Source organism: Poecile atricapillus, chromosome 28, assembly GCF_030490865.1.
Source record: "Poecile atricapillus isolate bPoeAtr1 chromosome 28, bPoeAtr1.hap1, whole genome shotgun sequence".
In the NCBI taxonomy this organism is placed as follows: domain Eukaryota; kingdom Metazoa; phylum Chordata; class Aves; order Passeriformes; family Paridae; genus Poecile; species Poecile atricapillus.
Window position 1 is genome coordinate 3,426,496 of NC_081276.1, and position 13,543 is coordinate 3,440,038.

General features: G+C 44.8%; 1 protein-coding gene across 1 annotated transcript in view; it reads right to left on the reverse strand.

Annotated features, from left to right (window-relative positions):
- CPAMD8 (C3 and PZP like alpha-2-macroglobulin domain containing 8) overlaps positions 1-13,543 on the reverse strand; it is a 54,838-nt gene extending 41,295 nt beyond the window's left edge. The window contains exons 1-17 of the mRNA XM_058858704.1: positions 13,353-13,543; positions 11,050-11,201; positions 9,812-9,834; positions 8,735-8,900; positions 8,593-8,645; positions 8,096-8,113; positions 7,123-7,177; positions 6,874-6,987; positions 6,455-6,539; positions 6,073-6,181; positions 5,056-5,283; positions 4,745-4,915; positions 4,247-4,375; positions 1,894-2,083; positions 523-695; positions 289-438; positions 25-186 (exon numbers count right to left, since the gene is read on the reverse strand). Coding sequence (XP_058714687.1) covers positions 25-186; positions 289-438; positions 523-695; positions 1,894-2,083; positions 4,247-4,375; positions 4,745-4,915; positions 5,056-5,283; positions 6,073-6,181; positions 6,455-6,539; positions 6,874-6,987; positions 7,123-7,177; positions 8,096-8,113; positions 8,593-8,645; positions 8,735-8,900; positions 9,812-9,834; positions 11,050-11,201; positions 13,353-13,447 — 2,073 coding nt within the window. The 5' untranslated portion in view covers positions 13,448-13,543. The remainder of the gene's footprint in view (positions 1-24; positions 187-288; positions 439-522; positions 696-1,893; positions 2,084-4,246; positions 4,376-4,744; positions 4,916-5,055; positions 5,284-6,072; positions 6,182-6,454; positions 6,540-6,873; positions 6,988-7,122; positions 7,178-8,095; positions 8,114-8,592; positions 8,646-8,734; positions 8,901-9,811; positions 9,835-11,049; positions 11,202-13,352) is intronic.

Genomic DNA, 13,543 nt, shown 5'->3' on the forward strand with positions numbered 1-13,543 from the left:
GGAAGGGAGGATGGTTCTTCCTACTGTAAAGGCGAAGCGCGCGTCCTTGGTGATGTCCCAGTGCCAGGGGAACACGGAGGATCTGCGGCGTCTCCGTGAGGACATGCCTGGCCACCAGAAGTGCCCTTCTTCCTTTGGAGCTCCAAAAGCATCAGACACATCATACTCTGCAAGCTCCTGGAACACCTGCAGGGAAAGGGCACGGGCTGCTGTCCTTGGCTGCTTCCTCGAGGAGGGTGAAGATCACAGGAGTGAGAAAAGGACTCCAGTGCCTGAAGCTCTCTCTACCTGGCTGGCTGTCAGCTGGAAGCCTGTCTTGAGCAGGTAGACACTCTTGTCCACCGTGGCGAGGCAGACACAGCTTCCTTTTGCAGCTCTGACCTTGATGTTCACCACGTCACCGGGCCTGGTCTCGTTGGCCGAGAGCGCCACAGCAACCTGGGAAGGGAAATCCTGTTAAATCCCGTGATTAGTCCAAAAACTAAACAGCAATGAGGGTTACCAGCCCTTCCTCTCCACTACCTGGTTCTCAAAGGAGGAGTTGACAGTGAACTGCAGGCTGTCTGTGACCCCCTCTCCATTCTCCCTGACGTAGTACACGAGCAGCCGGCCCAGGGGAGCCATGGAGTGAACGACTGAGAACCTCAGGAAGGTCACACACACCTCCACCTCTGCTGCAGGTGTGCTGGGAGGTGCTGAAACAGGAATTGTGGAGAAAAAATAGCTTTATTTATCCCAGTCACTCCCTTCCTGCCCCCTCCTAATGCTGACAGGCACAGAACTCTCCATTCAGAACTTGCATTCTTCCCTTGCTCCTGTTGCACACCTTCTCAAGTTCAGAATATTTTCCCTTTTCCTCCTCTTTGTGAGAGGTAATTAGAACTCATAATTTAATGAGCAGCATGGAGAAGGTGGGTACTCTATGTTTCTCTAGCCATGAAATCAAGGTAACACACAGTTAGGTTACCCAGCTGCTGAAAATAAAGAGAAAACGTTATCTATTGCTGGAGAACGTTAATGAAAGAAAAGGAATAAGTCTGAAAAAGGATTATTCAGTTTATAGAGCAGAGAATCACTGGAGCTGTTAAATAGCATCACAGAATGGTTTAGGTTGAAGGGACATTTAAAGATCCTTTACTTCCAGCCCCCTGATGTGGACAAGGATGGCTTTCACCAGATCAGGTTGCCCAAAGTCCCGCACAACCTGGCCTTGAACACTTCCAATGACAGCAACCACAAAGCCTCTGAGCAAACTATAAATGCAACAGCTCAGAACAAACCTTCAGTGCAGAAAATCATCACAAATCCTAAATTACTGACTGCCAAAGCTTGGTGGGTACACGGAGGGAGGCTCCTGTTACTCTTTCCCCAACTCCCAAAGTGGTCACCAGGACAGCCAGACTTTTCCTTTTGCAGCTGTTATATCCATCCTTCCAATCCCACCATTTTTTATCCTCCTGCTCCCCAAATCCACCAGATTTGTGTCTTTCTGTTACACCTTGTGCAAACCAGGATTTCATTTCCCTTCCCCCTGTGGGCTGTGTGATCTTCTTTATCAATCTATTTCTCTTTCCATCTAACATCCTCTTCTCAGTTTAAGCTCAACCAATTTAACCAACTGCCCCAGCCCTGCCCTAAACTTCCCTGCCACTCCATTCCAAGCAAAAAAATTACTTTTCTCAACTGAGGAAGACTGCAGAAAGACCAAAGAAAACTTTCCAAGAGTTACCCCTCTTGGAGAATTTTTTTTACATGACTGAGGGCAATGGATTTCTCTATTTTTCTTGTAAAAATTATCTATATTCTTTAAGGAACATCACATTAACAAAAAGGTTGTGAAAATGTTGTTTTTCAGCGAAAATAGGGGCGAGCTGCATTTCTGGTGCTGGCTACCTGTTCCTGGGAAGCGTGTGAGGTCAATGTTCTTCTCAAAGGCTGTGGTGGCTCTTTTGCTCCTCTGCTGGGTGACATTGCTGGGCTGCAGCCCCGACAGGACAATGTTCCCTCGTGACGCCACTTCGTAATGGAGAGTGAAGTTGCAAGGACACGTGGACTTCACTGCAATCCAGGCCTCCTCTCCCACCTGCAGGCAGGGACAGAAAAGCCAAAGATCTGCTCTGTTATGAGCTTTTGGGTGATGAATCACAGAAAGCTGCTTGGGTTCCTGGCCACAGGAGGTGTGAGCCCTCTCCTAACAAATGGATGCATTGAAAAGTGTATTATTACATTAGCACCGTTCTCAGGGACTTTCTCCACAGTAAAAAGGGGCCTGTGTTCAGCTCTCCACTCGCTGCAAATCTACAGGAGAATGAGCTGGGGGTTGCATGCATTAATGAAACAATAAAGGAATCTCTGGAATCCTGAAAGTTCAGCCTTTTGGCACAGAGCAGCTGTCAGAATTGGTTGAATTTTAGACAACCCTACAGTAGCCCAGCCCAAAAAAAGGAAAGAGTTGGGTGGGGGGTGGGAAGAGATATGTGTTTGATAATATTTACAGTTTAATTGTGGTTACATTCATGTGGCAAATACCAATTCAAACATAGCCATGAAATGACTGGGAAGAGATTGGGGGGAAAATGCTTTCAAATTACACAAAGTCTCAATAACAATTTGTGAATTGGGCACTCAGGAAGGTGTCAAACATACAAATAAATGAGAAGAAAGCTTCTTTTTTTTTGTCTGGGTAACTCATCTGATGCCTGCAACAGGTTCCAGAGCAGCACACCTGGGCACTGAAACCCTGCACCCAGAGGGGCTCACAGTGAGTACTGAACACCCCCAGACAAACCCCCAAAAATCCCAACAGAACACACATCAGCCATGGGATCAGCACTGCTCGTGTCTGGCTGAGAAATAGTCACCCCAGACTTTCCTAGGAACAGCAACTCCTTCTTTCTGGGATCTGAGGAGTGGCTGACACTTGTGTTCAGCAGGATTTCTTCAGCACCTTTGTCTCCTCACCCTCTTGCCATTTAAAGCACAGCAGTTCCCAAATAAAACCATTCAGGCCTGACAGAAAATCCCAAAGAAATGTTTTGAAAAACCTCTCATTTTCCAGGTCCAAGTGTTCTCCTTGCAGAATGCACACATGGCACAAACCAAAAGGGCAGAACTGGGATGCAAGGAGCTGCTGATGGTTAAACACAGTGAGAATGCCACAGAGTCCAAGAGGTGCCTCGTGACATCAAATATTTGAAGTATTAAGAATTCCCCAGTGCAAATGATGAAACAATTCATTAAAAAATGAATGTAGCTAATTGGAACACCCAGTAAGAGCTGGCAATGCATGGAAACAGTTCCCACATCAGCTGGTCATCCAGCTCCAAGCTTTCCCACAGAAGAATTAGTTTTAATCAGGTTATAATAAGAACAATGTGTTCAGATTAGCAGTGTATAATCCCCTTTCCATACCTCAGGAAACTTGTAAAAGATTAATTAGCCATTAAACTTCTATGAAATGCAGTGATAAAAAAATGCTTTTATTTGGATAAAAAGAGTCTGAAACCAACCTGACGGACCTGCTGATAACAAATCTCAGTGTGCTTTTTACCAAAACCCTTTTTTTTTCTCCACTGAGCAATATGCAGACCTTCAGAACATTTTCTTGGGTAAGAAGAAACCCTGAGCAACTCTCAGAAAACATTATGCAACAGGAATCATGGCTAAATCAGACCTTTTCTCTAGGAGAGAAATCACAACTTTTATGGGGCAGGATTGCATCTTTAGAGAGGCTCCTACAAAACCTACCAAAGAAGACAAGGCAATCATGGTTATACTTCAATAACTGGAAGAATAACAGATTCAGCTGAGATTCAATCTGGAAGCTCCAGTGAGACTACACAGCCTTAATTTTGGTCTTTAGCCATCCAGCCACTCCCACTATCATCACTTCCAATCATTTTCAGCAAACAATCCATGTCTGAGCTTTACTGGAGGCACACAGAACACATATTCAAACATGAAAACCTGAAGTGTTTTCTGTGCCTACACCCACCCCATCTCTGAAAAGAAGGGGTTGGAAATGAGATGCTGCACAGAGCACCAAGGGAGTTTCTCTTAGCATCCTGTGTAGCCCACAGTCAGCAATTATTTGGTGTCTCAAGTGCAGCTACTTCATCCTTCGTGGGTGAAACAGTAACAGTTCATGATCCCAGAATCAGGAATGTCCAGAAATATTTAATTAGAACAAAGTACTTTAAGCCAAGCAGTGCAGTGGTTTCCATAATGGAATGTGAAGCCAACGTACCTGGAAAGGTTTATCTGGTGCCTGGAGCTGGATGTGACATTTGCTGGGTGAGTACCAGCTGCTGATGGACAAGTAGTTGGGCAGATATTGATCCCCAGAGGGTTTCCCATCAATTGCTGTCACTTTGGTCTTAAAAAAAGAAAAAGGAAAAAGTTACATCTTAATGCTATGCATAGAAAGTTCATTTTGTTCTTTCTTAATCTCTACTATTTTCTCCCATTTTATACCTTCCACCTTTCATCTCTTGACATCTTTACTCCCCAAATACTGGACTCCTACTACCATGTTAAGCTGTATTTGGAGAAGCATCTTTTCATGGTGGTTATCAACATCAATTCTCCTGGCAGCAAGAAACAAACCAGTGTCTGCTGTGTTGAAATCCAGAAGCTGAAGCTAAAAGGCACTGATTTCCTGTTTGTAGCACTGATTTATAAAGTGCAGGTTTGACAAGATTAGTTACATTAAAGCCTGCTAATCCTATAAGGAGCTTTTACCCACCTCCAGCCAGACATATTGGGCAGCTGTGGGGATGGAGGGGATTTCAAACTCCACCAGGCCATTCCTTGAGACCAGTTCACTTGTATAAACATTGTCCTTTGGTGTGAGTTCAGCTTTAACTCGGATGGTGATTCTGTCAGCTGGACTTCCATCGGGGTAAGTGACTTCTACCTGCACATGGGGCATTTATAGAACAATTTCCTTTAAATTATCAGCAATTCCACTCAGTGACAGGTGGGGAAAATCACTGGCATCAAGTCAGTACAACTTTAAATTAGCCACATGTCCATAGGCTCTACTTTTAATCTCACCTTGCCTTTGTAAGGCAGCCCAGGTTTGAACTGTTTTCTGGTGTCCTTGGAGTACTTGATATCAATGAGCTGTTTCTGGACAGGTGTGGAGTCATCAAAGGTCACCTGCTTGCTGCCATCAGAGCTGATCACCGTGGCCCAGATGTTGACTGTGCCTCGGAAGTGCTCTGGGACATCTGCTGGCATCATGTCCTTGACACACACATCAAACACGGCAGAGCCATCGATCTGGGGCAGGGGAAACAAAGGGAAGATGCAATTTCACACCCTGACAGGGCCCAGAAACCAAATCTAAAGCACAGGCACCTGATGAGAGCTTGCAGCAGTGTTTTGGAGGGAATTAACTGGGGAGGGAAGGAAGGCAGGGAAGGCAGGGAAGGCAGGGAAGGCAGGGAAGGCAGGGAAGGCAGGGAAGGCAGGGAAGGCAGGGAAGGCAGGGAAGGCAGGGAAGGCAGGGAAGGCAGGGAAGGCAGGGAAGGCAGGGAAGGCAGGGAAGGCAGGGAAGGCAGGAAGTTCATTTCATTTTCCTCCCTTACCCATGGTCTGGACTAACTCTGTCACCTCAGTCTCCTGCTCTCCTCAGCCCCATATGCTCTCAAGACAGATTAAAACTATGCCAACAAATTCTCATCCCACCTCAGAAATCCTGAGCTGGATCCCTCAGGGATGATCAGTGCAGCCCCTGGCCCTGCCCAGACCCCCCAAGAACCCCACCCTGAGCATCCCTGAGAGCGCTGTCCAAACGCTCCTGGAGCTCTGGCAGCCTTGGGGCCGGGCCCATTCCCTGGGGAGCCTGGGCAGTGCCAGCACCCTCGGGGGGAAGAACCTCTTCCTAATATCTAAAATCATAAACATACCATGTAAAAATAAGCAATATTTTTATTATGCTGGCCCCAGTTATAATATTTACTCCTTAATTTTCTGATCTCCCATCAGCAACAAAACAGAACTGTGAGATAAATGTTAAAGAAGACAGATCAGGCATTTTATCACAGGTGAGTCCATGGTCTTCCTCACCTGGGTGGTCTTGAGGACAGGGTGTCCCACTTCATGTCTGTAGTACCCAACACCATTTATAGTCATATTGACAATTAACTTCCCTGTCACTGGTTTTCCAAATGTGTATCTGAAATGGAAAGAAGATGATTAATAACCTCCAGCTGGTTTCTGTTCCTCTGGTTACATGAAGACAATTACCACGTTACCTGCACATCTAGAAAACAGTACTACAGCAATTTCTCCAGATTTTTTTTTAATCATGCTTTTGAAGGCTCATACATCAGAAAGCTTCTGATGATGATTAGAAATCACCTGAAAAGTCTGCAACAGGTGGGATCCATGCTCCAGTGACTGCTCAACAATGCACAGCAATAAAACTTGGTTTGGGACATGTTCCTACCTGGCATGGACAGTTCCTTTTTCACACAGTGAAAGGTCACGAATGTAGCGAGGGGGGTCAATCAGCAACTCAAACTTTGGCAACACTACAATGAGAAGAAATAGAGCAGAATCTTTTCAAGCAGATCTCATTGCCCAGGTTAGAGTAAAAGTCCCCACAGCTCTGACAGGACCCTGGTTCTGATTTATCAGGGTAACACCCAGTAGAGGGTCAACCAACAACAGCAGCAAACCAAAACCACCTTGGCAAGGTGACCTTAGCAAAGCTCCCAGTTTGCAGTGTCTGCACCCCTGAAACACATGGCTCTAAAGAATTTTTCCTGGTGGCATTTCAAATGCACTATTTCAGGGGTTTCATCTCAAGTGAAAGCATTTCAGTGTTCTGTTCTTCCAAATGCACCTGGGTTAGGGTCAACTCACCGTATTTCTGCACCTCAAAGGATTTGTTGTAAGTGTGTCCCTGCATCTCAGCAAAGATGAGCCATTCCCCAAACACTGGCTGATCAGACAGAGGAAAAGTCATATTGACAATGCCTGAAAAAGGAGAAAACACTCTGAACTCTGTCACTCTCCAGCCCTTGCCAAGCCTTACTGAACACAACTCAGTGGAAGCAGAAGCAAAGGCAAATCACAGTACACAGAGAGAAAAATAAATAATCTGGAACTTACCACAACAAAATGGCTTCAAGTTATTCCATTCTATCATCCGAGACCCCCGAGGATCCTGCAGGGTGGTTCAGGGATGAGAAACATGGCAGTGAAAATGAATATCACTCACACATCAGTTTGCAACAAAGAACTTCCTTTTGTAATATACACACCTCACTGACAGCTCAAATGTAACCAATACCTGACCAAAATGTTCCAAAAATACCTTACCAGGGGTGTTTGCTTTCAGGAATTATTTAAGAGCTCTGATCCTGTAAGCAATGCACACAAATCAATGCTGTCATGCAGATTTTCCCTCTGCCTTAAGACACCAGTCCTGGGTGGGGTGAAGTGACCTCTGAAGACCCTTTATTCCTAAAGGGAGCTGTACAGCCATTAAGACAAATTCTGGATGATAAACTCAGATGAAATGAATCCTGCTGGTTTTGTCAATGGTAAATCTTCAACAAGAGTGAATCCTTCTGCTTTCTGACAGGTAAACATATGGTTTAAAAAAATAAAAGAAAAAATAAGACTAAACACAGAAGGAACCTCTATTCACCTCATAAGGAGGGAGTCAGGAGAAGCCTTTCCTTTCCATGAATTTCTACTGTCCACTATCTCTGTTTGGGTGCAGAATGAGGGTGGCCCTGCTCTGTCAGCCCAGCACATGAAGGACAGGAGTGGGAGGGCTTTGAAAAAAAGAGAGATGGGGTGGAGAGATGGAGATGAATCCCAATGAATCAAGCCAATCCTTCTCAGGCTGAAAAATGGGAATATATTTCTGAAACTGACGTAGAAAACAAGGATATTTGCTGGTGGTAGCAAAAAAAACAAGGTATAGAGATCAGATAATGACACAGGGATAGAGAATTGCATAGGTGGGGTGGGAATGGCCATAATGGACAGGAAAAGCACAAATTTGTTCCTTTAAAGGCTGCACAAACCTTGTACCTCTACAGGACAGCTGCTGGATGGGCACACAGATACTCACCACCACATAAGCTTCAATCTGAAAGGAAAAAGAAAAATAAAAGGCTTTATGAAACAACTTTTCTGCTTTTTGTGATAAAGTGTTGAGTCAACATAAACAAGGTGGGAGACCCAAAGTGACAGAGTTTGAACATCTCTTCTTTGCAAAGAGTAGCCTGAGAAACACACTTTTAATTCAGACACCTAACTGGAAAAGTGATAATTTACATATCTGTGCACTACCTAAATAAGGTGCAAGTCTCTGAAAAATTCTTATCTCTGCTCTGGCAGAGCTGCCTCCTATTTCCCAGGACTCCAAAAGTTTGTATTCTCCTCCAATAGGAACACGACCAAGTGAAAAAAGCTAAATTACAAATAAAACAAGCTATCACAAACTATGCCTAAATAGGTTAAAAATCCTGTTTCTGTAAGAGGACATTTGAATAAAATGCAGGCTAAAATGCAGGAACCAAGTATTCCATCATATTGCACAGTGTGAAAGAAAACAATTTTCCTTACCCTGTCGTTGACTGGCCTCAGGTCAGAAGTCACCATAAAGAGGTTTATCAACACTAAAAAAAGGAATAGAGGGAATTTATCAGCCACCAGAGCTGAGACTGAACAGCCCTAGCATCTGGCAAATTGTCCAAGGTGACTTTACCTTTCTGCTTGGGTTTGTAGACAGGTTTGTCAGTCTGGATGAACACTGAGGAGCCCTTGCTGTCGATGGTGACTGTGGTGTAGTTGTGGAAAATGTACCCTTCCTCTGCCAGGTGCCTGTTGCCCCAAACCTTCAGGTGTGCTTGTCCACGAAGCCCTGAAGGCACCTAAAAAACACACCAGGAGGTGAGGAACACACAGAAAAGCCTTTGAGATTTTGGGGAATGTCACTGACACTGAAATGAGCAAGAAGAGGCACCTGCTGCCTTTTGATGTAAATCTGTGTTAGTAGTGAAAAGAAAATTAAGGATATACTAGACTTTCTACAATATATAAACTTCAAAGGAGATAAATTCATGCTGAAAACATGGCAGGAAACTTTCTTCTGCCCTTTTTCACTCAAGCAAAGTGATGGTTGATCCATGATCTATATATGCAGCTTCCAGTAAAGAAGGTGTGGGGAAATCAACCCACAGCTCTGCCAGCAGAGGGGAAAACCCCAGTGACAACACGAAAAAGTCCTCAAAACAAAAAGGGCATGCATGTGTATGTTCAACCAGTTGCTCAGAGAAATAATTACTTTAAAACTACTTCAGATTTAAAGTGACAAAGTAAAAAATCTGGTACCATTCCAGATGCAGATCACAACTGAATATTTTGTTCCATCACCCCCCTTTACCATCCCAAAGATGACAAGCCCAAATTAAGTCCTAAGTTAAGAAACTAAACACTTTTAAGGGCTTGTCCTTCTAGTCCAGCTCCATTTTGCCAACATTTGAACTCATAACCCCCACAGAATTCTGCACTGCCATTCTTACAAAATAACCCAAACACAGAAATTTATGTGGAGCCACAAGCCACTGATTTTCTTTAGAGGTGTAAGGGCCTGGCAGGTGAGGTGTGATGGGTTGAACTTTTTTGTTTTCACTCTCCATTTTTCCTCTGGTGAAGGCTGCACCCTCCTCAGTGTGTGCCCCAAAATGCAATATTTATTTGTGCCAGAGAGCAATGCTGTATATGGCTGAGGGAAAGTCCCTTATATGTTCACCAAAAACATCTTAAAATAATTGACACTCACCTTCAGCTTAATTGTTCCTTTATCTAAAATATGAGAGAGAGAGAGAGTGAGTTATTCTCAAGGTAAGGCATTAAGATTTTAGATATTTGCAGCTGAGTGAAGGAAGACCCCACACCACAGAGCTGCTCCCTGAAGTGTCCCTTTGTTATGATTTCACCTGAAGTAATTTTTCTGCACTGTGTAAAACAGACTGCAGGGTAAGTCAGACCCAGCAGAGTCCTTCAAAATAAACCTGGTCCACATTTATTTACAAAGTTTGCCCAAGGTAAACTGCAAAGTGCTCTGTGACTGGAGAGCACCCCCAAGGCTAAGCTTCCAGCACAGGACAGCCTGTGCCTACACAAGTTTTGATGTAAAAAGGACCTGGCCTCTTTTGGGATTTCAACAATTCTCAAAACAAACACTCATGGGATCTGTTTGGGTTGCTGGATACAGCCATACCTAGGAGTTCTCTTGAGCATTTGCTGTCCACATGTGTCAGCATCACTCCCTTTGAATTGCTTTGCAATTGTCAGCCACTTTCAAAGACATCAAGGGGAGGACACAACCAGAGACAATCTGTTCCAAGAAATGGAATGGCTTTCATAAAACTCCCAGTTTTAACAGAAGGGTTAAAACATGAGGGTTAAAGAGCCTGATTGCCTTAACCATGCTACAGCTTCCACCACTACTGACAGGGGTACAACAGGGCTGCTGGACCTCACTTTCACCAATGTAAATTCACTCACTGCTAAGTTGGATATTATCAAATCACATTGATTTTACTCACAGGACAGAGATATCTGGCCTGGATTTTAAAGACTTATCCAACTACACAAACATTACCACCTCTCTCAGCAGCACCCAGTTCTGAAGATGGGGAGATTGTGTTCCCAGCATTCATTTTGGAGAGAAGAAATTTATGATGATGATGTAGATTTTACATTTTTGTTTAAAATAAACTTATTCCTTATATAGTCCCCCACTGATAAATATTTAGGCATCAAAAGGAGGTATAATCAATATAAAACTCTAGAGTATCAGTTATATTGGATCTCTGTATGTCTTGGTGTTCCAGTTATCAGCCTGACGTGTTTGAGATCACACACTGCAAAACCACATCGGCACAAACAGCTGAGAAGGTGCAGCAGTAGTAGATCAATTAGCTTGATTCCATTTTCACCTAAAGCAATTCTTTAGGAGGTATCAGTACCCCAACTGATAAATCAGCTCTCAAGTTCAGGACTCCAGGAGCTCACCCAGGACTGTTCCGTGGCCCCGTGACACCGTCTCTCCTTTGACCACCAGCTGGATCTGCACTGTGGTCTCCTTGACAGAGTTGAAGATGGTCACACTTATGGCTTCCTCCACCCCAGAGCGAAAAACAGAAGGTGCTGCAATCAAATAACCCCTGAGGAGCACAATTGGGAGTGGTTAGTCAAGACACAGCCACAAGAGTGTTACCTTCATTTGTGAGACACCTTTTGTGTAGCAAAAGAACAAATACTCTGTGATATATTTGCCCCTGTAGGGTCACATTTATTGTCACCAACAGTCTAAGCCTGTATCTAATATGTATAAATGAACAAATAGAGCTTAAGTGGCTACAAATGGCTTACAGATCCTTAGGATTTATATAAAACCAGTAATATATCAATGTTTATTGCATCAATAATAATAAATACATTCATTTATCAATTGCATGTAACAAACTAAACCAGCTAATCATAAAAGAGCTAAAGTTCATGAAGGAATACGGAGGTACCTGAACCTCTTGTAGAGCTTTGTAGCCAATGCTTTCTTTGAAACAACTTAGATATTTTTGACTCAATCATATGGCTCCATTTTCATAGCTCAGTTTTCATACAGGAGAAGTGAAGAGACTCAGAGCTGACTTTTGGAGCTTTCTGAATGTCAGACTCAGTGCACATAACACACCTGAACTTTCCATTTATACAGAAGCAGCCCAGAAACTGCAGCCACAAAACTGGGCTGGAATTCCCAGCTTTACTACCACATTCTTGTTGGAACAATTAGATCCTGCAAGTTTACAAAAGGCATTATTTTAGGAGGCGCACAGAGAGTTTTAAAGCCACCCAAAACGACCTCCCATAGATGCTGCAATGCGAGAGTTTCTGAATGGAATCTGCACCACTCCTCTGTGAATGGCACCGTGCCACGAACTTGTCAGCTAAAAGCATTGCAGGCTCTGAGCTCTTTGATGCACTGGGCTGGAAGCAACACATTTATATTCTCTTCATGACACACCTTTCTGGGGTTTTTTCCCTACCCAAAAGGATTTTTTTTTTTAACACGAGGCAATTCCTCAGATGCCTTTTCAAGCCAAATTTCTCAGCCCATGCCTTTCTACAGTCCCATGAGCCAGGGTGTTTTAGCTCATGATTAATTATCACTTTGGGATGAGGATGATGGTGTTTTACAGCCCCCAAGTAATCTTTTATCAAATTCCAAGCCCATGTTCCTCTCTCAGCAGGCCTCATTGCCATGGAGATCCCATTACCCCCAAAGGAAGTTCAGAACTCTGTGGCATTTGAGTTAAATTGCAAGGGGTACTTGCAGATCCCAAACCTTATGGCTGCCAGGTTTGAAAATTCATCAGAATGGTAATAAATAACAATAAAAAGTTACTACTGAGCCTGCAAATCCTTGGTAAGAGAGATAGCTGATTTAGCTGCAGAGGGAGAAAGAGTACCAGCTGCACTCAGGATGAAATGATCAGATTTAAACTGTCATAAGCCCAGCACTGCAGTGCCATATGTGAAGCACATGTACTCACATTGTTCTGATTTGCTGAAACTCTTTCTGAAGTATCAGTTCCTCGATAACAACTATCTAAATCACTTAATAAGTGGCATTCGAAAATTAAATGTTTAACTGGGCAAACAAAGAGTTAACTTGACAGGGACCGGACAGATCCTTTAAGCACATTTAACTAACAGCTCTGTCAGGTTACACCAAAACTTGGCAGGATGTGAAATATTTTCTAGTAAGCAAGTGAGAATAAGTTCTCCATGGCACTCAGTTAATACATCTATTCACGATGCTGACGGGTTATAATAAGCCAGGGATAAAGAACAAAGCAAACCTTAATCAAAATTAGCCTAAACATACTGGAAAAGAGCTGCGGATTCGAGTTCTAAAAGTCAGAGAACTTTCCCCGCACTTTCTCCCAGGCCGGTCTTCCCCACAAAAAAAAAAAACCAAAAATCTTCACACGCTGCTCAGGAGCGCCCAACGCTACCTTCAACCACCCCCAGCACCGCAGCAGCCGGATTCCTTACATAATTGCTGGCAGATAAAAGCTCCGGAGCAGCTGGAGGCAGGTATGGCACGGGAGCTTTCTCCTCTGGTCCCCCTTTCCCCGCACTTCGCCACCGGCGGGGACGGACGGGGAGCGCCGCGCTCCATCCGCGCCCCCTCCGGGCTTTGTTCGGCTGCCGGTGAAGCCCCCCGGGAGCCGTGGCCGAGCAGAGCCGCTTCTCCCCCCGCCGCCCTGCCCAGGGATGCTGCCGCGGCTCCCCGGGCTGGCCCCGGTACTTACTGGCGCTGGCGGGGCTGGGCAGCGCTCAGGCTGCAGAGGGCGAGCAGCAGCAGCAGCAGCAGTGCCCGGGCGCGGCGGGGCTCGCAGCCGGCCATGGTGCCGGGGAGCCCGGGCCACGGCGCTGTGCGCGGGCAGCAGCTGCCTTTTGTTCCCGGCGAGCGCAGCCCGAGGCTCCGCCGCCCCGCGCCCGG